We start from the raw sequence: 24,665 nt of genomic DNA on the forward strand, positions 1-24,665 counted from the left end.
GAGGGGGTGCTGCTATAACTTATTGAATTTCCTGCCTGCAATTACATCAGCAAACGGCGCTCTATTTACCTGTGTAGACAACCCCATTTATTTCTATTGACATGTTGATGCTGCTAATGCCGTTGGTAGACAGGTTCAATGCAGTCTCTTGTCTATCATCTGTCAAGAGAGGAGCCAGAGAGCGGGGAAGAGAAAAACTCAATATGAGCATTTATAAAAGGAACACAAGAAGCAAGAGAAGCGTGCCACCAACTATCGGCGATAACTCATGAGTGACAGGATAAGGAGGGGTTTATTAAAAGAGTTGCAGGGGGGAGGGAGGTGACTGCTCTCAAAAAGATGGGCCTTTCACTTCTCTAGATAGAGAACGGCATGGGGCGTCTGTATTCTTCACTGCAATCAGACTGTTAAAATTACACACAATTTATTCATTAGAAACACATTAAGTAGGAGACCATTAGATTCATTATTCTGAACCAAAAAAGGCATTAAGCATGTATGAGGATTCATATTTCCAACAAGTCAGCGGCTGTCAGGACTTTCAGTTTTCACTCTGTCATTACTGTGGATGTGCAGGTAAACACAAAATAACATTTAATATAATCTTTCAATTGCAGAGTGTTTCTGTGTGAAAGTCTTGCCCAGCGTTATAGAATTATGCTACATTTTCCCATCATATAAAGAGGCTCTTGTTTTATGGGTGGTATAAGAGTCATGCAGTAGACAACAAAACACATTTTCATTCATTAACAATTATTCATAAAATCTTTCTCATGAATTCTTTCAGTATTGTTTTCATAAAAGCATATTATTCTCTCACAGGTGACACTGATCATTGTGTAATAATATAAAATAAGAGTGTCATTCATACATTTTTCATTAAAAAAGTTTTTAATAAATTCCTTCAGTTTGATAGGGAAAACTGGAAGGCTAATGTTTTGTCATGACAGTCAAACCCTAGTGAAAATTAAACAGACTTAAATGCATTTGAAATGCATTTATTTCATGCTAAGTATACTACAAATACATTTACATATTTATGTACTTAATAAAAATACCCCGCAATTGTACTTTTGGTATACTAAACTTAAAAGTCTGCTAAACGGGAACAACTAATTTTGTGCTTAATGCACTTTAATTGTGCGGAACAGAAGTAGTGCTGAAGTCCAACTAAAGATCTACTGAAGTATATTTGATTTGTGCTAAAGTGGAACTACTGTTAGTATACTTCAGGTACACTTTTAATATCTTGCTATTCAACGATCATACAGTCCTCATCAATAGTGACCATTAAAACACATTTAGGCTTTTTTAATATTAAAAATGTGCATTGTGCACTAATACTCCAAATAAAGTTCACTTATTATGTTATATACTGTCAGTAAGTCTCAAGCAATATGTCAGTAAATACGTCAAAAGATTTGAACTCTACTTCAAAGTATGAAATTAATGTATTTTAAATATATTACTTTTTACTAGGGAAGCTTAGGCTTTCTGAGCTACCATTGGCTATTTGTGATAAACTTCTCTGCCCTTATCTACATTATTTGACCCACAATGCGTTCTCTCATCTCACTACTTACTTTATACTGTAGGTAATTCTAGACACACAATTCACTTTATTCTCATTTATATTATATTTCCAGACAAGTCTGCAAACTGCTGCCATTTCATTCATCTTTCAAATTGCTATTAAGAAAAAATATACTATGGAACTCAATGGGGACCACAAATTGTTTGGTTGGCCACATTCTTAAAAATATCTTTTATCTTTAAGAGAAGAAAAAACTAAAACTAAAAATTTGGAACAACTTGAGGTTGAGTATACAAATTTTCATTTTTTGGGTGAACTACTGTATACTTTTACATTTGAGCCTTACAAAGTACAAAAAAAAAAAAAAAAGTAGTAAATTACTATAAAGAGATATTTGTGAAAGCATATACTGAACATATATTTTAATTCCTTGCACCCACCTCTATTGTTCAGTTTGATGTTCATGGGTAGCTGGGATGCCATGGCGAAGAGATTCTGCTGTAATGCATGTTGCATTATCCTCTGCTGCTCCTCTGCCATGAGCATCACTTTCTTCTCCGGTGGCTCTCCAGACTCCAGCTTCTCCCGCAGCTGCTCCAATGCGGCCGCCTGCACAGCTGCTGCAGCTGCAGCCTGAGCTGCATTGTGGTGACTGGCCAAAGACATAGGGATGCCCATCCTGTTAGTCAGGCAGCTGGACAGCAGGGAGTCCTCTGTGAAGCAAGAAACTTTTTCAGGTGACAGAACACTTTAACAACAAAACAAATCTAGTGGACCATTTAACATCCAAAATCTTGGAAATTTTCTACTAATTTAAGTACACTGGAGGACCTTGAAATATCCTCATTTTTACAGTGCTTCATTTTGCCACACTGGCCAGAGAAGCGTAACAGTTGAGATAACATGTAAATGTCCTTACTGTAACTTTTAATTAATTTAATGCATCCTTTCTGAATAAAATAATTTATTTCTTAAAAAAAAAAAAAAACTTTTATTTTTTATTTTATTTATTTGACATAAATGTTTATACTGTACACCTGATTCACTTAAAGTAAATGATATTTTAAATTATATATTGTAAAACAGAAAGTGTAAAGGAAAGTTATTCAATAATCTGAATACAGCATTATATTCTACAAATTAAGGTTTATAAATGTGCTGCAATAACATCCTCACAGGGATGTATGAGTATGAAACACAAGTCATGAGATCTATTAAAAGCAGCTTTGTAAGCACTATAAATACTGTCAGATTCGTAAGGCTCTTTGATCCTTGAAGTTGCGTGACTTGTCTTTTTCCATATGGGCACATTACTGAATCATGAAGCGGCCCATGTCTCTTTGTGTTTCATTTCTCCTGCTGGTGTGATGCGGAAACTGGCAGAGTGGGCAAGAGGAAGTCCTGCAAGCTGTTTCCTGTCCGCTCTGATGACCATTCAGGCCACAGCGTGGAATAAGCGTGAGTAAGACGTGACAGTGTTATTGTGTAAGAAAGATGACTTCTCCTTTGGAGGATCCAGGTTGTAATTAAAATAATAACATTTAATTTCCTGATAAGGAATAACATTTTTCTTTCTGAAAATCAACAATCAATAGAATGCTATTGTTTTTAAGTGGGATTTTCTTTGTTATATTATGCCTAATTAAATTTCATTTTTATTATTTCATTTTATCATGTTATTATTTGATTTATTTTTTTGTAGTCTATATTATTTTATTGAAACAGCAAAGAATTATTATAAAATAATATTCCATTATATTGGGAAAAAACATGCTTGAAACATTCAAATTCACCTTGATATTAAAGTATTTTGACATTGAAAAAATCTATGTTGTGAGAAAGGGAAATACAAACACAAACCTTTCTTGATAACAGGGGTCTGAGTCATGTGCCCGCCGTTGGGAGTGGGCATGCTGATGTGGGGCATCTGGAGTTTTGGGGAAGCCAGCAGGGTGGGGGTGCCCACGGGGGAGTAGTTAAAGAGGGTGGAGCCATAACTCTGTCTCCGGCCTTCGCGACGGTTGCTGTCGATAGCTGCCTGAAGCTCCCCGGGAGAGCTCAGTCCCTGCTTTTCACATTCATAAGGATAGAGGTACTTCATATATCTGTAGACAAGAAAAGACAGAACCTGAAGCTCGTTCTGTGATATATAACCTAATCACAATAACACTATAGCTACAGTCATTTACAGTTGCCCTAAAAAGTGTTTGGATACTTAAGTTACACTCAAATAGTAAACATCGGTCATACTTTATTTTAAGGTCCAGTTCTCGCCATTAACAAACCATTAACTTTTGCCTCAATAAACACCTAATTTGCTGCTTATTATAGTTAGTAAGGTAGTTGTTAAATTTATGTATTGGCTAGGATTAGGGGTGTAGAATATGGTCATGCAGAATATGTGCTTTATAAGTACTAATAAACAGCCAATATGTTAATAATGCTAATAAGCAACTAGTTAATAGTGAGAATTGGTCCCTATACTAAAGTGTTACCTAAATATCATACCTAAATAGTGGCATCTTCAAATAAATGCTCAGGATCTTTACTCAGAGCAAACTTTACATTTCTAAGCCACTTTTTCTGTGACATTTGACCAGAAGATCTCAAAGTGATCGTTATGCATGAAGTCAGTTCTCCTTAAGTTCATACAGGTGTCATAACAGAGTAACCACTGGTGTAGTTCATAACATTAACTATATGTTCCACTGACAGCTGACACCAAAAACCCTTCGCCTTCACTTTGAACTGTACATCTATTATTTTTATAGTTATCGTATTATTTATTTAATTCATTTTCAATGCATAGACAAACTACGTCATTACATTTTTGAGAAAAAAAAAAGAGGACAGAAACATTACACTACAATGTAGTGAGTGCACATTCTTCCTCTCAACAGTGCTCTGAAACCCAGATTTCTTGCATTCCTCTGTTTACATGACCGGGATGAGAGGCCATCTGCTAAACTGTCAATTTTTTTTTTTACTAGGTTCATGATCAACTTAAAAATGACTGTCTTCAAATTCCATTGTGTTTTATTATAACAGCCTACAGGGCTACATGAGAACTGGATGCCCTAGAGAACAATGTAATTATGTTAAATGACAGTGCTGAGAGTGGACTTGCACAAACAAGTTCATGTGTTCCCCAAGTACGTCAATGATTTACACAGAACGTAGAAACATACAACAGTATGCTTTCATGAAAGGAGTTAAATATTGGAGTCAAATGTAAAATTTACTAAAATGAATAAAGTTGAAATCTGTTTATGAGGGGTGCAAAAAATCGAATTAATTATATGACAACAATTAATTAAACAAATTAACTGCAATTAATCACATACACACTACTATTTAAAAGTCTGGGGTCAGTATTTTTTAAAATAACTTTTTTATTTATCAAGGCTACATAAAATTGATCAAAATTGATAGTAAAGAATTTTATAAAAAATATTATATTTTGCCTTTAAAATAAATGTTCTTTTGAACAACAACAACAACAAAAAAAAAATCATTCTGATACAATGATAGGAAGAAAAAATGAAGCATCATGTGACACTCAAGACTGACATAATGGCTGCTGAAAATTTAAACCTTAAAATATAAAAGCTATTTTAAATTGTAATACATTTTCCCACAATATTTCTGTTTTATTGTATTTTTGATCAAATAAATGCAGTCTCTGTTAGCATAAGAGATTTCTTTAAAAAAAAAAAAACTTTCCTACCCCAACTTTTGAATAATAGTATATATTATATTAATGCTCAACAACAAAAAAACACTCCAGACAATTCATATTGTGTTAGATGAGTAAAGCATTAGTCAAAAAGCAGCTTTAGAAATCAATATATTGTCCACAGCAATCCATTTCGCAATCAAGTGTGTCAGCGTGTCTTAGCGGTTGTTCACACACAATGCATTCTTTTGTTCTGAGCCTTTATACATACTAGGGGTGCTCCGATTGATCGGCTACCGATCACAATCGGCCGATAATTGCTTTGGGATGATTGATCGGCGGTCTCTAAAAAGGCCGATCTCATAAAACCGATCTCAAGCTGATGACGCACCTGCTGTCAGAGGTTTGGCCTCAAAAATCCTGATCGGAACACCCCAATACATATGCAAAATGTCTTTGGCCATTACATAAAGTCTTACTTTCTTTAGGTTCTTTCACTCTAAAAGCAATGTTTTTGACAAAAATGAACTGCACTATATTAAGTTAAATAGTCTTTTTAAATTCACATTGTGCTGATTTAATAATGTACAATGCTTAAACAGCATTAGTGTTTGCTTGATGGATCTCAATTTAGCAGTACAAATCTATCTCTTTCTTACTTCTACCAAACACTGTCAAACACACTCTGCTCTTCACTCTCTTTATTTTAAAAGCAGGTGATTGAATTGGACAAGATAGACAAGAATCAACTGGCAGTTCTCAACAGGTTGTTCCCGTCTGAAGTTATCTCACTCACTGTGTTCGGAGGGTGAAAGCCGCACTGGTGATGGAGGTAGGCAGGTTCAGGCCTTTGGTAATCTCGCGCCATATTTTCTTATTGATGACTTCCACTAAGCCGCCTTTTTCGGTGACAAGCTTGTAGAGAGTGTAGAGATCCAACACCTGCTTGGCCATGATAGGAATCCGATTCACTGGAGTCCCTGCAGGAGCCGGGGAAAAAAGCACAATATCCACAATCAATGCCATTAACTCAAGCTCATTGACGGGCCCCTCGGCCGCTTATAAGGCCAATCAGTCAAGCATAAGTAAAACGTCCGACAGCTTCCCACTCCACTTAGCAAAAATATCACTTTTTGCCTTCAGTCAAAGGTCTGCCCTATCTGTTTTGCCTTTAGTGAAAAGAAAGACCTGTGGCTTCTTATTTATGTAAAAGTAACATCTCAATCATTAAAAATTTGCCACTATGTATACTCAAAGTGAAAATCATTTATCATGATCTAATATGCACCATGAAGCCTGAACAGCAGTGGAGATAATAATTTTGACTATAAAGTGCAAATGGCTTTTTAAAAGAGAGCAAAAGTTGCCAAACATCGAAACTCTCGGATGTCGATTCTTAAACACTGCTCTCCTCTCCTCTGCCAGTTCATTTGTTGAATGGAAAAAAACCTTGGTGATAATTTGTGCTCACGATTTAATGTTAGGTTGTAATGTGCGAAGAGGATAAGCCCTTTGTGTGCATCTGAGACCGCCTGACCTCAAGATAATTAACCTGTATTTTGCTGATAGAGTTCTATTGTGCCCATTGGATTTGCCATAATAGCAATCAATACGTAGAGAAATATAGAGCAAACAACAGCAAGCAGAGCCACAGTCTGAAAAGAGCAAGGAGAGCAGAGCTATGGTCTATCAAGGTAAAAACACATCAATTAAGACTTGTAATTACGGCTTCATTTTGCCTCTCTGGCATGTGAACTAAGAGACACTATTAAAACTAAAGATTTATCAGCCTTCTCTCTGAGACAATGCTGGCATTAAATCTGAAGTAGCACAAATGTCTAAAACAATCGACTGATGTTTCTAACTTTTCTTCAAACTGACCACACGAGTCACTGAAGTAAAAGTAAGTATCAAGGGTCTTGATTCGAAAAAGCCGAAATGCTGTAGAGTGGTGGTTCTCATCTGGATTTGATTCAGAGCACATACTTTACACTGGAAATCAATTAATGCCACCAATATGTTTATTGTACAAAAAACAAAGGAAACTCTCTTAAAAATAACACTGAAATGTATTAAATTAAAATAATTTAGATAAGATTAATCTTGTAATCTTATATTCCTTCATCTGCTATAAGTGACATTTTGTGATATATTAGCCAAAATGATGTCAGGCCTATATAATATGCTTTTCCCCTCTTTTCAAACATTAAAATGTATTAACAATTATGTAAGCAAATTGCATTGTTGTGCCTGGAGTGTAAAACATGTACATTGCTCAGTGTTTGCGGACATCATTTTTGGCCAAGCTGACGTTAAAGCTTGCTCTTATTATTCCCATATAATTCAATCAATCATTGTGATGGGGTTTAGTAATATGTGCTGTAATATACATTAGACATTATTTTGTGGGTTTTAGAGAAAATGCAAAGAGGAAGGATCTGTCCTCTGCAAGCAAGGCGGATATTACCATAATGGCTAAATTTGGTCAATTGACTATGGATATTGCTCATATGCTGAATTTGAATGGTTGCAATGTCCGCCGATTTATTGCAAAACACTGTGAAACAGGTACCATTCAGAATGTGCCAAACAAGACGAGTAAGTGGGTGTTTTGACAGGAGGTAGAAAATCACCTCAATGTGTGACTTTTTCAAAACAAAAATAAAAAAAGCTTCAACTTCAACTTTTTTTCAACTTCAAGTTTTTGGGAGGCATTGCAAATCAGAATAAATGGAGAACTAATTAATTATCTGTAGTAATAACTGATAGTACTGTATTCAATGTATGAGCTTTTTTTGCATAGTAAAATAAAACCATAATTCCATAATAAGCTGTTGTTTACCTCTTTCCCCAATAAAATTTTGTCAAGTAAATACCTTAAACCTTAAATTTGAGTTTTTTTTTTATGTGCAAATATCCCCTCTGGACAGCACTTTTGGCCTCTGTGTGTGAGAACAGGTATATATATTAATTGTTTTTCTAAAAGCAAAACTAAATGCAAAACCTTCCCTCCTAACAAACTCCTTACTTAACAAACCTTCAAATGTACAAAGTTAAAACAAATTAATGCACAAATAATTATTTATTCCCATGCACAAAAGGCCAAGCAAAATGAGGCTGGAGCAATAAATAAAACTTGACTCCACAAAAGCCACCTTTGGACTGAATCTGAACCTGGATAAGCGTCTTTAAAACAAGATTTACGAGCGCTCGATTTCTGAGCTGATGTATTCATCTCCTCTAGTTCCCTGAATAAGATGCAGTGAATAAAGGCCAGTACGAGCCTTTGTCATCCCAAACAATTTGATCAGGTCATGCATCATTATGACAATGAGTGATTGTGGAGTTCAGAGAAACACGTTTCGCCGAGCTCACATAGCTGTTTGCTGTTAATTGCTCACTGGCTAAAAAGGTTTAATTGAAAATGTGCTGAAGGCAATAAGCTGGTGTTGGGGCCAATCATCTATGTGGCCGCCTTCATCAGCAGTCTGCCTTTTAATCATTCACTTCAGCCAGATAATGGAAGGACAATGTGCCTGCGATTGCTTGGTCTTCCGAAGCATGAAATGAAGGGCTAATTTGTAAACACAATGCTAGAAAAAAACTTTATCCGTGTGTATAAAACAGGCTAATTGCACTGACCAACAAGCCTGAGTAAGTCCTCTGTGATGTGTTTGTCAGGAACACTAGGTAGCTTTACATTACATTTATTCATTTGGCGGATGCATTTATCCAAAATGACGTTTAAGAAATGCTACACAGGCAGTTCTTGCTAAGGAGCTAGTAACAGGTTTGCCTACATGCTTTCCATTTCACAACAAAAACTGCAATATCTTCTTGGGTTGAAAATGTACTATACGTATAAATGTTGAGCTGAAAAAGACAGGCCAGGCAATCAACTTTAGCTGCAAAAAAAGTGTGTGTTTATAAAGGTGTAACAGGTGTAAGGTACACAAATATGATGGTTTGGTTTAATTACTATTTATTTTAAATATAAAAAGAACAACACTCAACTTATAAAATGTATGCAAACATTTAAATTACACATAATGCAGTTTTTAAATTACCTTCTAAATTATAAAATTTCTATTTGTTGTGGAAATATTCATTTTCACAGTGGCTGTCATAACCTGTTTCACAACACAAACATACTTTAAATAATTAAGACATCACTAACAGGTAAGGTGAAATAAAATGCTCTTCTCTAGACTTATATGGTTATAATTAGCCATCTATTTTTACTTTACATACATGTTTTTGATTAATATGATTAAAATGGTTCTATAAATCTTTAAAACATTTTTTTTTAAATAACCAGTGCTGAAAAAGCAGTGAGATGCAGGAAAATAGTCAAAGACATATATTTGGTGCATGTTTAAAAACAAAGACAACTGAAAAGAAGCACTTTGTGGAGCAGCTTATTGTAGTAAATAAGCAGAATCAAAATCTATACTTGCATTCTTGATTTTTTTTTTTTAATCTTAGCAGAATGGCATTTCCACACACTTCAGGGTGTTTTCCTATGGAAAATACGGAAGAAACTAAAAGAGTGATTATTCAGGGCGGCTCAAGTCCTTTTATTATCTTCATTAGTATTTCAGGTAATTATGAAAGCGTGAAATATTGATTTATTCAAAAGAAAGTGCTGATGCTGCACTAAGATGTGATCAATTTATTGTTGCTTCCCTGTGGGAATCATGAATCAAAGTGGGAATTTATCAGTTTACAATGGGCAATAACACTTGCATTGTTCCTATAGCTTAAAGATTAGGGGTCGTAAATGAGCCCATCACTCCAAGTCTCTTCCACGATGGACGTATTTATTCTTCAGAAGGCAACTTAAAAGAACAGGATACAATTAAGTGATTTACATCAGTTGTTTAAATCTCATTTCTCTCCATATAATGAGACCACCATAGCATAGCTAAACAAAGAAAGTTTTCACTGATAAAACCACCATAAAACAACAGTCCATGTTTCTGAAAACTTTCCTGGAATCACATGATATCTCCATTTTGACAGAGGTATAATTTGCAGTACAGGTCTCAAACAGCTGGTCATAAATACTTCTTTCTATATAAAGCTCTCTGGGGGAGCAGGGAATATCATCTACATTCTTCCATGAGTGGAGTTAAACACAGCTCTGTTTGTGTTGAGCTGTGAAATAGAGGCAGTCATTTTGATGTGAAAAAAGATATGGCCATCTCAGTACACAGAGGGGCTTGCGACAAACGATTCGTATTTGACAGGTTATGATTGACGATGGCAAGGTTTCGGGGGACACTGGGAAGGCCAGTGACCTCTGGTCTCAGGCCAGGCCTACAGGGGACAACAGTCCTGGCACGAATTCACTCACAGCGGGGGAGAACCTTTCGTGTATTGCTTTTTAATGTGTTCCGGACACAGAGTGAAGCTGAGAAGATTTCACCAGAGTTTTCATTTTCTTACTATCATCAAACTCTTATTTATTTGATCCCGTTTTTCTGGGAAGGAAACATTCTGGATTTCGACTATTTTTGTGAATCACAAAAGACATTTTGAAGATTGTGTTGTCCATTTTTCTTTCAAGCAATTACAAAAAATAAAGACTGAAATTACTGCATTTATTTGATCAAACAGTTATAACAGTAAAGTAGTAATAATGTAAAATATTATTACAATATAAAATAATTGTTTTCTGTTTTAATATATTTTAAAAAGCAATTTACACCTGCCATAGCAAAGCTGAATTTTCAGCAGCAATTACTCCAGTTTTCAAAGTCACATGATTGTTAAGAAATAATTATTATTATCAATGGTAAAAACAGTTGTGCTACTTCAATATCTTTACTGTCACTTTTGATTAACTTAATTCATCCTTGGTGAAAAAAGTATTAATTTCAGATTTATTTTGAGAACCACTGCCTTGTTCATTTAAACTCTGGCCTTTTCCTTACACAGAGCTATTGCATACAATTATATAGACTCATATGAACTACTTTTAAGAGTCACTGACTCTTTTCTTTATGTTTTTTTTTCTTTATAATTGCATGGGGTAAAAATTCTCTCTTTTTTGTCAACAGAAAAACATCATGAGGGTAAATGATGATGGGGTGCTTTGTTAGTACCAAAAACAAACAAAAAGGTTTTTAATTGCACAAAACCAATTATTAAAACTAAAAAAATCTCAAAAAACAAAAAAAAAAAAAAAAAAACTAAAAAAAATTATTTGATATGGCACATAGAAGACACACTGCAGTTCAAAATACATGTAAGACAGTGTGTCCTAATTGCATTCTGAAATCTTTACTAGGTTGAAGCTCAGATTGCAGTGTAACCAATACTTGTCAAAGCTCTAAATATGAACTTGGTATCACTGATCATTGACCTTTTCTCTATTATAGTGTACTGCTTAAATTTACCAAAATAACAGCAGGTGGATCGGTTGCATCCTGTCGTTCATCTTACTCACGTCAAACATATCAAAATAAGGCTATTGATCACCCAGCATCAGACGTTCAGTTAATATGTCAATTTAAGAGAGAACTGAAGACCACAAAATGTTTATGTGCAGTTCTAGCAGTGAATTGCAAAAAAGCCACAAGTTAAGAAAACACTTAGTGATGAAAATAAAATGAAAAAAGTACACAATTACAATTATTATGACAAATAATAAAAACAGTCCATTTAAATGTTACCATGCATACATTATTTGATGAAACATTTTTATAGTCACAAAGCTGTCAACCCCAAGATATTTGTAATTTTAATCTATCAGTATATAGTGTATTTCAGAACATCTGGAAAACCAATTAATTGTTTGTTTGTTTGTTTATCATGTGCTCATTTTTAATTGTATATTATTTTCAATTATCATTTTTATGAAGACATTCATATCAGCATGTAACCAATCCTCTCCAATACTATTATTGACCCCTAGGGGTTTGTGAACCCCCAGCTGAAACACATTCTAAAGTAAAACACTCGAAAATAATACACTTTTACTCCATAAAATCTTACACGCAACATAAAGCAGTGCAGTATTTGCCAAGGATTTTTGTTGTCAAAGTGTCAAAGAGCTGCAAAAACAAAGTTCTGGAAAACACTCTCAGCAAGTGCAGCTTTTAATAAAAGCTGTAACGTAATATCAGCTGTTTGTGCTTTCATCTCAAATTGCAGCATGGCATTAATCTTATTCAATCCAAATATGTCTTGAAATATCATTTAGAATATGCATCATGTCATTTGTAATATGATCCTTACCAAGTTTCAAACAAGAAAAACCACTAACGGTGTGCTGCAATGAACGCCCTTATTTCAGTGGGGGCAGCACGTATCAAGATCTCACAGGAGCAAGTGGTTTCACTCTAGAATGAAAAGAAAAAAAAAAAACTCATACTCAGGATTATCAAATTATCACCTGTCACTGCTGAAGCTCACACAGATGTCTGATGTTGCTAAGTGAAGGAAAATGGATCTGCAGCAACCATGTGTTACAAGAATGTGGAATATAACTGTAGTCACAGACAAAATATCTCTTAGTACTACTGTACCTTTGACTTTTTGTCAGCTAAAAAAATACACAACAAATACAAGCAAAATCTATGTTTGAACAGTAGATGCACTTTCAGAAGTGCATTTTTTCTCTAAACTCAGACCTAGATTTACAAATCCAAGATACCTAGTGACCCCAGAACCACCCCATCTATTAGCATCTGTAAAAAAGGATTTTTCAAGTTTACTGGAGTATGTTACAAGAAAAAAATGATTTCAGTCTGTCCTTTTCAAAACATGTTACTTGCTTCTTCTTTGTTACTATTTGTGAAATTAACTACACAATTCCTAGATAAAAAATAAATAAATATGTGCTTTAACAAATTATAACCAATCGTTTACCCACCAAATCCCTTTAACAAATTTGGTTGTGAAACAATTTGTTAAAGTGCATATGACAGTTATCCTAAGTTTTAAATATGGTACATTGTATGATACATCGATTCACTTCAGAAGTTTGGGCTTCAAAATCTCAACCCTGCTTCACTGCCATTATAAAGCTCGGAAGAGCCAGGACATTTTTTAATGTAACTCTGATTGCTTCGTCTGAAAGAAGAAAGTCATACACCTAGGATGGCTTGAGGCTGAGTAAATAATTGGGTAATTTTCATTTGTGGGTTAAATATCCCTTTAAGTGTCCTAACTGAGCATGTTATCGCTAGACAGTACTGTGAACCCTCTGTCACAACACTCTCGTCCTGTTGATGAACAGTTCCAACTGTAACCGATGAACCATCATATTGAGTGACAAAACTAAATATGGTGGAAGTTAAATGGGAGTTTCCATTCTTTTCATGCTGTCAGTTACAGTACATGGTATGATAACAGCTATAAAAGCCTCTTGGTCATGTAACACCATGAAGACATGATTGACAACACAACAGTAAAACAAGAATGGCAGGTAACCTGCTGAAAGACTCATTTATGAGAAGAAAATCCATAACAGATGTAATGAAAAAGACGTTATCCTAAAACCTCTGGGTTTTCGTTTAATGATTACTACTGAGAGCTAACATTGAGCATTTTATCCAATCTGTATAAATGCAAGTGAACTCTTGATGAGTGCACTGGGTCTTCAGATTTCCTGAGCGATGAAGTCAATACAGATTTAGACATCAAGCATAAGAACAGAGGCAGCAGGGATTTAATTATATTTGATCTTATGCCTGAGCTGACAGGAAGAGCTTCACTTTGCTGCATTCAGGCATTTTTATGTCATGGCATCACCAGACTGGGTGACTCCTCACTGGATTAGCCCATAGCGCAATAACAACAGCATGACCCACGATAAAACCTACCCTGCATTCCTGTCATCACAAATTCAAACAGATGAGAAAGAGCTAAATGACAACTCAGCCCTCTCTGTCATCTGTTGCCTCTCAGGGAAAATAAATCAGATATCCTGTGACCTGTAACTGCCTCAAACACTAAACCAAAGCACCAAAATGGGGTTCTGCTTAAAACACGAAAATCTGTTTCAAAAATGGTTTGACTAGTCAAAAAGGGCCACACATGATGTATAAACAAATGTATTACAAGAAAATTTGTCACTGGTATGGAAAGCTTCAGAAAATATGCTTTCCATACCATACTTAAGATATTGTGTAAATTAAATTGGCTCATTATTTTATGCTTAATTTAGGCATTTTAGTTTATGAATTTATATATATATATATATATATATATATATATATATATATATATATATATATATATATTATATCTTAATTGTAATGTAACAATTTTTTGTAACCGAAACATCATTTATAAAATTATATAATTAGTTCTAAAATTTTAAATTCAATATTATAATAACATTAATATAACAATATACATATTTATTTTATGAAACTAAAGTAATCTAATACTGTACATTTTTAAACAGCTGAATCTCTCCTTCAAAACCTGGATCTAATTACATCATAGCAGAAATATATAGTATGTACTGACAAAAGCATGAAATGAGTGCTGAATAGTCAGCGGTCAAAATGTTGTGAGCTATTTAGTAATAATATATATTGTACTGCTGACAGGCTGCAAGGTCAGCAACACACAATACATTTACATAGATTTTGTCGAGATACTGCCAAGTACTTTTAGTGTAATGTGTAAGGAAGCCACAGTCTCAACTGTTAGAAAGGCATATCTGTCATCATTCATGGATTAAGATTCTTCCAATTCTTCCTTCTCAGAAAAAAACGAATGCGCTTTCTGTTTGTCCTGCAGGCAAAATGCACATAATAAAACTTTTCAGTCAATAATGCTCAAAGTATATTTTCAAATGAAATAGGTTACTAAAGCTGTGGTTTTCATGTACAATAAACAAAACAAAAAAAAAACTTTTATATTTTGGTTTATTTTATTATAGATTATTATTATTTTTTTATCTTTAGCTATGAAAATAAAGAAAACTTTTTGCTCACAGATACTACAAATGTGTAAGTCTTTTAATTGTTTAGGAAAATATCAACTTGGATGTAAACCAAAACGATAGTGCAAATAAACCATATTACCAAAACAGAGCCACACAAAACAACAAAAACAGTCCTGTGCACTTAAAATAGATCTGTCCTGTCTTGGAAAGTCATCAAAGGCTGCAAACTTCCTCATATTATGCAAGGCCATTAAAGTTCCTCTATTTCCTCTATAAAATATCGGAGGCTGATGTCTGCTGAAACACCTCAGTGGGAAAAGCGTCTCAGATGATGTAGGGAGGCTCCTCAATAAAGCATGAAATTCATTATGCCACGGCCGGCTAACATAATACCAGGATGCTGGCTTCCCTACCGTGGCAAGGTCATCCCCTCAGGGATGTTTTCACATAATCTGCGAGTAATTATAAAACAAACAGCAGAAGCCGTTGTTTCAGATAGCATCAGGGGCAGAAACACGCCACAGTGGCAGCAACACTTCAGAGAAAAGGACGGTTCAGGCAGGAAACCTGAAAAAGCCTATCACAATAGAATCTACACTTTCTCAGCCTTAACCAAAACAATAAACCCTGCATTTCTATTGTTGGCCAGACCGCAGATGGGTGGTTAGACATTTATGATGCTTTGTTTCCAAACACAGGTGGCACACAAGTATAATCAAACCTACTTATTTTAATTGTTCCTATAAAAGAAGTCCCTCGTTATATTCTTAAAAAATACAGAAACCCTTGTATTTACTCATTAATTTTTTTTAAAAAGCTTATTTTCTTATTTAGTTTTCTATCAAGAAGAGTAAATACAATTTCCAAAAATATGTATACATTGAAAATATCGCCATCAAGCCCTATAATTATTCATTATCATCTAAAAGCAACATATGGTTTTGCAATATGGGTGTGAATGGGTGTGTGCTTCTTCTGACATTTGCGATCTGAATAGCTGCACATAACAAGACTCACCTCTTTTTTGCATGAAACTGAAGAGATCATCCAGAAACTCCTTTCTTTTCTCATCATCGTCCAGTTCGTACAGCTGTGAAACCAACAGAAGATGCTTTGTTAGTATTTTGAGGATTTTGCTTTAAATGTGTAAGCATATACAGTACAGCGCTCCAATTCTATCGATAAATATATCATATTAAGGCTGGATGCTGATACACTCACACCAGTGGAAAAACCACATGCATTTTAAGGGCGCTTTTCCCTTTATTGGCATATCCATTATGTTTTCTCATCCTGTCCCCTCTCTCTGAATGGACATGCTCAAAAGAGCCTTTTAAAAGCCGTCTCGTGAAGGAGAAGACTGCAACCTGATGGAAATACGCTCCTCAACCTTCACTTTCAATAAGTCTTAGGCTACGTTAACAGGCGAGCAGATCGATACAAGAAGACAGAGGGATGACCTTTGGAAACAGCGGGGCACATGGAACAAGGCCCCGGAGATAATAACCGATCATTTAGGAGTGTATTAGCTGTCACCAATATTAAAGGACCAATGCAATCAATGCCTCAGAAAAAGGTACAGTGGGTTTAAAGTGTGAATAAGGCACAACAGGCTTTTACCCATATGTGACATTTCCAAGGCGTATGGAGCAAATAAAACACGTTCTGTTCGAAATACGACGAGCGAAGAAAATCTCTAATCGGGAATGAAGCTCTGAAATGCAGTAAAGCCTGTGAAGTCACCTGCATAGATGATATCTGACAAAGTCTGTATGCTTCATACTTTCATGACGCATGGCAACAAAGCTGAGATTTGAATCAAAGTGAATTTAAATGAATCTGCCCTTGCTAAGTGGTTGTCCATATGTGTGGGTTTAATGTGATTGTGTGGCTATCGATGCACAAGCTATGACATATGATCAACTGCCTGGCAAGCTGTTGAGCAACAGAATGCAAACCCTGAAGAACAAAGCACAGAATGTGTAACACGAGAATCCTGCTTCTCTTAATGTATGCAGATTTAAATACAGACATTGCATAAGTCATAAGACAACAAAACATTCTGTGATAAATCGGGACTTCTGTTATATCAAATTAATTTGTATTAAATATTTCTAAATACTAAAAACGGATTTGATTTTTTCTTTCTTTCCAAATGTAAAGAAACATATAAAACAGCACCTCTCATTTTTTTTCCTCATCTTAAATACACTGATCACTATATTATCTATGCAACACTCTGCCCACTTCAGTTGAAGTGCCAGCAGCCATAAGAGTAAATTAGCGATTCATTAAGATTCATTAAGAGGTGATGTAATTGTGACACTGTCAGTTGCAGAGGTCATCACTAAGCTAGGGTGACCAGTAAAGGGGTAATTAAGTCAAAAGTGTAATGACGTCTACAACATTGCATTAAATATTAACAGATAGAAAATACATTAGAGCTCTGCTTCACCTCTGAGTGGTCCATTATGCTCATATTAGTTCTATTCCCAGCATTATTACTGCAGGAATGCAGAACACTGATGCATGTAATCTCACAAGACTCCCATGAATCTAAATCTTGGTGTGACTTGAATAATTCAGAATTTGAAATCACTTAATATATTGCATAATCTACTTTGTTAAATTACATACAGTAATGTCCAAAAGTCTATGACTACACTGATAAGCTGTGATTCAAAATTTTATTAATATCTGGGAAAAAATAAAAATACAACAACAACAGAAAGATTAAAAATTTAGATTTTTAAAAATTATTTAATTATTTATTCCATGTATAATGTTCATTTATTATTAATGAATAATTGCTCATTTCCAACCTATTTTGGGTTCAGGTTACACAAGAAATGCAGTAATTTGTAAGCAATAGTTGTAGTTTTATTTAATTATAGAGTTAAATAACACTACCCAGAAGGTGGGGTTAAACATTTAACCCAACCACTGGGTCAAAACAACCCAAATGCTGGGTTTGTCCATATTTCACACAGCACTGGGTTGTTGTTGTTGTTTTTAAATGTTATATATTTTTTATTTTAAGCTTTTTGTAATGACATACAGAACAAAATATTTAAACAATATAATACAATACAAAAAAAAAGGGAAAAGAAAAATAAATAAATGAAAACAAGAGGTGGAATGGGTGGAATGGATTGTTGAAATATAGCAGGAAGAGTTTTACATAAAAGTAGATTACACAGGCTTGAGGAAATCAAGGAAGGGTTGCCATACAGCTTGGAACTGACTATGTAGTTTGGGCTCCAATAAACGTATACCTTCCAATCATGGAACAACTCACGACAACCAGGTTTTGAAAAAAGGGGCATGTGAAGATTTCCAGTTTAAGAGTATTATCATTTTAGCAAGAACCATATCCAACAACAGTGATTGCTGTTGATAGCTTGAAAAAGTGTTCAGTACCTCAGAAGTCCCCAGAATTGCTAAAATGGGATCAGGCTTCACAACCTTTTAAAAAACCTTTGAAAAAAAGTCATAAATGCTACTCCAAAAATCAAACAGGTTAGGACAAAACCAGAACAGATGCGACAGGGAGCCCTCTGTTTCTGTACATCTATCACATATTGGAGAAATAGTGTTGTATATTTTATTTAGTCTAACTTTGGAATAACACAATCTATGCACTGTTTTAAACTGGATCAGCCACTGTCTGGCATTTATTGAACAATATTGGATCTTACTAAGGCAATCATTCCATGTTTCATCAGACAGGTCTACACCAAAATCCTTAGCCCAAGCTTCTTTTAAGTGGTTTGTGTTTATAGGCATCAGGAAGGCATTAACAAATCGTGAGATCAAATGTCTAGAGGTTGGATTTGACATGATACATTCATCAAATGTATTAGTCTTTGGTTTGCTAACAAATTGTGGAATGACTTCTTTAACATAATGCCTTATTTGTAAATACTGAAAGAAATCAGACCTAGGAAGATTAAATAAAGACTGTAATTGCCTAAAGGATGCAAACATGTCATCTACATAGAGGTTCCCAATGGTCTTTAAACCTTTGTTTTTCCATGTAGCAAACCCTAGATCGAGTTATGATGGCTTAAACGAATGATTGTAAGCAACTGGAGTATGAACAGAGATGTCAGGCAAAGTACAATATCTTCTTTGGTTTAATATTCGTATTGAATTTTTTATCATAAAATTATTCCCAATCGATTTTGATGAAGGAGACACCTTTGAGAAAAGTAGAACTGGAAGACAGGATTTAGTTAGGGATATTGTCTCTTATCTTAAGCCATAGTGGATCAGCTATAGAGGAAATTTCACTAAGAACACACTTCTGCCAGCAGGATAGAGCTCTAGCATTTGCTTGCCAGTAGTAGAATTTAAATACTGGAAGCCCAAAGCCTCCTCTCTGTGTGGGTTTTTGTAAAGCACTGCGTTGTTTTTAACCCAGCATTTTTAGTTTTAAACAAACATGTGGAGTTTATGTTGCTCAAGTGCTAAAGGACAAAGGGAGACAATCCAAATAATTAATTTTACATAATGACATTTATTGTGTTAATGATATAATGTGCAATACAAGTTGTGTATTAAATTAGAAAAATGCTAAATATATGCATTTTCGCCCCTTGGAATTATAAGGTTCTATCAGACATTTTTGTCAAAATTGAGTTATTCACATATTCTTATTCTGTGAAAGCTTATTTACATTTTGTGGTAGATTTTTTAATGTTGTGTACATTTTGGGACTGTTTATTTAAAAAACAAAAAGATTCTATCTACACAGTCGAATGGAATGTCTCAGGCTTTATTTTTTATTTATTTTTTCAAAATATAATTCAATTTAAGCTGTTTTTTTCTTAACTAATAATAATTATAATAATAATAATAATAAATTTAAAAATATATATTTTAAATACCTCAATTAAACTGGCTGTTTATTAATTCAACCCTCATTACAAGCACAGAAGTCACATATCTATATCTGAGCCATTAAGCTCAGTAGATGAACACATGTGTGTGATCATTATGAAGCGTCTCAATGATTTTTCGTAGTGTCAGATAACACAAGCTGCTTACAGTGTCAAACCCCCAAGGCTTCTGTGACATTTTATGATCACACCCTGACTCAACCTTCAGCAACTACAGGTTCAACATGTACGGGCAAAAGGATGTATGAGGGGACAATGATTAACATGTTTGAGTAATTAATGAATTACTTCACATACATTTTTTTTTGTATACAAAGTAAAACCTTTGTATGCTTTTAATCTAGATCTCAATGCATCCCTGTATTGCTCAAAGAAGTATCGCGCCAGGATTTCAGTAGAGGGAGCTCTTCACAATACAATAAATGATCACACACGACTGAAACGTTCCACTTCTATCAAGACATTTTTACCAGCTCCTTCAAAACAAAACCAGACCAACAAATCAAGGACATTGGCTCTCAGACTGGGAGTAGAAAGAAAAAACACACTTTTCTTATGTTTATACAAACAGTGTCCAAGAGAGACATGCTATAGACATTGTTTCACAATCCTCACATCAGGTAGGTGGGCCAGAGACAGGGTGACATTCTTTGAGACTGAATACACACACACACCATTTGTTTTGTCAAAAGCAATGAAGAGGGAGCTGGGCTATGACTTTGAACCCACTTTAAGTTTAGCTTCAGGCAGTCTAGAGCTGCTACATGTCATACCAAAACCTGGAGGCTCAGCAGAGGGACTGACTGTTGACCTAAAAGTTTGGAAATGCTTTTAGTTCTACACCACATAATCTCTGTGACCTTGCAAATGACACACACCCGGTGTTATACTCGTGGGTGTACTCATTCAAAAGTCTCGCTAACAGCACAGATCAAAGGCAAAAATGCAAGGTATTATAATTTAGAAATAAGGCTCAATAAAATAACTTATATTAGTGGGCGTATTTTCATTATGATTTTTGCAAAAACATCTGTTTCAAATAACCTCATTCTGGTTGGTCAATTGTGGCACTGTGCTGTCAAATATTTTTGTATAATGTGCCGCTAAATCAGTTGTCCTCAACATTTTTGTTGCCCACAACAAGTAGATTATTACAGTAGAATATTAAAATTTCTACCTGATAAATTATTGTAGATAAAATAATTAGAAAAATGTATGTTCATAAAAAGAATACAAATTCCTAAGGAGATTGTATTAATTTATATGATTATTTCAGGTCTAGAAATCACACTTTATATATTCTTCAAAGAAAAAAATACTTGAGGAGGTCAATTAAAATAAGTGCTATCTTGATTTTTTTTGTTGTTTTACCTTATTTTAATGCACATTTTGTTTTTATTTTATCAAGTTATCTTGAGGCTCTTGGCTGAGCAGTACAATAAACTGTGTAACTGACTGTCTTTCTACATTGGGTTAGTTTCATGGCTCTAAAAGCACTCTGCAGTCTCTTTATTCTCACATTAAAAAATACTTTAAATTAAAATCAATATTTCATGTCCATTTATTCATTCATTTAGTAAATAGCTGTGTAAAAAGCAAGATAATATACAGTCAGATGGTCATTACTGCAAAACAATACCTTCAGGGTGATCTGGTTGCCCTGTGAGGGTGTATTTTGTGATAATGACCAGACGTACGTTGTCTCTCATGTAAGGTTAAACTAAGACTAGAAGAGCTCAGAAAAAGCGAGTGCTGTATACTTTTTTTAATGACTGGTATTATGGGCCACTGTGAGATTGAGAACAAAAAGTTAGTGGAATAAATAATTTTGAGGGTAACAATCACCATCTGTGCTAACAATCCACTAATTAACAAGCATCAATACCAGAGAAAAAAAATCCCATGACAACAGAATCGATCACAGGAATCTTCTCCATTGTGTGTGGCACTGATAGTGTGTGTGGACACGTGTGTGCGCACCGGGTTCCAGAGCTCCTGGGAAACTGCTAGGCTTAATGTGCCTGTGTGTGTTTGAATGTGAGTGTGAGTGTGTGAGAAGCACAGACGCAAGGGAGCAGGAGTTAATTAGAGAACAACACGACTGGTCACGCTGGCACTGGTCCAAACTGGCTGACTGCCAGTGCTGCTTCCATTCCATTACACACACACACACCCCCGATCCTCGCAACAGTGTGCAGCTCTGCAGCGAGCTCAGCTGACATAATGAGATGTGTAAGCTAATATGAAGAGCTGATCTTTGTCTTTCCTTGATGGAGTTCCTCCTAATGGGATTTGTCCGGGTACTTGAGCTGACGGACTGGATAAAGTGGCAGTGAGTTGAGCATGTACTGTTCTGGCAGAGCTAAGTGTTATTTTACAGGGCCAGCACAGGGTGCCCCTGTGGGAGGTGTGAGAAAGGCCCTTCTGTGTTTAGCGTGGACCTTTTCCCAGACTAAATCTGACTGTCATGGTCTCATGATGTACAACACTGCTGTGGGAATTCAAAAATCTGTGTATCAGCCAAAATTAAAATGTCATTATATAGCCATGGCCTGTTCACACCAGGAACGATACCTATAAAGACAACGATATTAGCATCCACACAGCGGACGATATCGTCTGTTTATTTTCAGCGCATGCTCGTCTAGCTGGGAAAAAAATTGTTCTGAAAGTGATTCCAATGATATTGTTTCTTCGTGCCTTCATCGTTATAGCTGTGGTGTGGACTCTACTATTCTTTAATATTGAGAACGATTTTTACAACTGTATCTTTATCGTTATCTTTATAGTTACCGTTCCTAGTGTGAACGGGCCTTTAGAGACTAAAACAAAACAAAAGTGAAACTATTATTCTATATTTATAATGAAATAACAGGTCATAATTACAACAAAATTAATAATGATTATTGTTATGAATAACAGTGATAATACTGTTTAATTATATTATTTTTAATAATTTAATTATATTTTTGAGTGTTAAACAAAAGCAACAAGTATTTTATTTTACTTCTACAAATTTTGCTAGAATATTTACAACAAACGACATAAAGCTTTTATTATAAACTTCATATTTATTATAAATGCTGCTCTTAATCACTGTTTTTGACTTGTGTTGCATAAAATTATGGAGCGTTAAGTTCTTAGGTGGTGTAAACTGATCCGTTTAAATACTGTAAAAAAATAATTAAGCTCCTCCTTGTTTTTGTGACAGCAAAATACTGCTCATAAAAATTATTATAAAATGATTTTGAACCCAATTTTGTTTTGAAGTATTTCACTAAAGTATGAATTATGTAAAATAAATAAATAAGATTTGTGATATAAGGTATTTTTTATTAAATCAAGCAAACTGAATCCTAAAAAGCAGCAGATATATTTCTAAGAGAAGACTTCCGCAGAGAGATGTCTGCTGTTCTATCACACATTAATCATGTTCAAACATGGCCACCGAAAAACATTCACACTACGTTCAGTCAGTCCTTTATCTTTTAAAGGTACTCTTGATATCGAGAAGCTGTCTGCCGTCAAACGAACAATTATCTCTTGGAAGTCTTCACAAGATTCTACAGTAGTATGTGTGGATCAAAGTCACATATTACAACTTATCCCCACATCTATTCATCTTATAAACTGTATAAGTATAAAATGTATTTAATTTTGTATAAAAAAATAAAATTACCTATTCACATTCACATATTTGGATTGGTCAGTATAAGACGTCATATCACACAATCCTGGCTCAGAAATTGACCGCTGCTTCTGCTTTCATCAGGATGGTGAAGTGTCACAGGGGAGAATGTGGGGATGGTCCATCAACCGTCCTTCACCATTGTGTTTCACTGTGTGATCTGAGGACTAACGCTTTGTCCATGAGATTGCAAAAGACGCCTGAAGCTGCTCTGCCTGACCTCAAGTTCCACAGAGATTATCGGATGTAAAAAGACAGCTGAATAAGACCATTTTTCAGTCTTTGCATCTGCTACTTCATCACATCTGCTTCTGATACTTTTACCTTTGACATGAATGAAATTCACTGTGCTAGAGTCACAGTTTGACCTCATTCATGTAGGGGTAAAAGAAAGGGAATGTGGGTTGTTTGACAGAATTTAGGACACTTTAATGGCAAACCCCCATAGTGCAATTAAGGGATTAGGCGGAAAACTGCTCAGCACTCACATTTCACTCTTTAATTACAAGTCAAAAACACAGCAAATCTTCATAGTCACTCAAGCAGAGCCTTATGAATTATACATCGTCTGACCAGGATGGTTTCTGCATGTTTGTTTTCCATCAATAATTTAATGTAAAAGCATGTATCCATCCATCAAAGCTTTGTCTTTTCTCGTGGCAGTACACTGGTCCCGGATTACAGTCCGTGGCTTCATGTCTATTTCCAACCTGACCTTTGAGAGGATGTATAGAGAATGTAAGGGCCTGAACTTACAGCCGCTACATACTGGATTTATCAGCTTACACATACAGTATCAGAAAGGGCTGATTGTTGGATTTTTCTTAAGACTATTAAAAGCGATAGGCCCATACACTCTACATTGATGACCGAGGAGTAACTGATAAAGCTTTATTATGCAGAATAAAATCAGAATCTAGTATGTACCATATAACCCAACTGTACATTGCATTCTTGAT

The 24,665-nt window shown here is 35.0% G+C and overlaps 1 protein-coding gene across 2 annotated transcripts in view; it reads right to left on the reverse strand.

Moving 5' to 3' along the window:
• Positions 1-24,665, reverse strand: part of LOC109045825 (AT-rich interactive domain-containing protein 3A) — a 68,737-nt gene that overhangs the window by 4,557 nt on the left and 39,515 nt on the right. For both annotated transcript variants that reach the window (XM_042724501.1, XM_042724502.1), the window contains 5 exons: positions 16,135-16,207; positions 6,007-6,190; positions 3,395-3,639; positions 1,975-2,247; positions 70-159 (listed from right to left, as the gene is read on the reverse strand). In XM_042724501.1, the coding sequence (XP_042580435.1) occupies positions 70-159; positions 1,975-2,247; positions 3,395-3,639; positions 6,007-6,190; positions 16,135-16,207 (865 nt within the window). The remainder of the gene's footprint in view (positions 1-69; positions 160-1,974; positions 2,248-3,394; positions 3,640-6,006; positions 6,191-16,134; positions 16,208-24,665) is intronic.

Source organism: Cyprinus carpio, chromosome B5 (assembly GCF_018340385.1).
Source record: "Cyprinus carpio isolate SPL01 chromosome B5, ASM1834038v1, whole genome shotgun sequence".
NCBI lineage: Eukaryota > Metazoa > Chordata > Actinopteri > Cypriniformes > Cyprinidae > Cyprinus > Cyprinus carpio.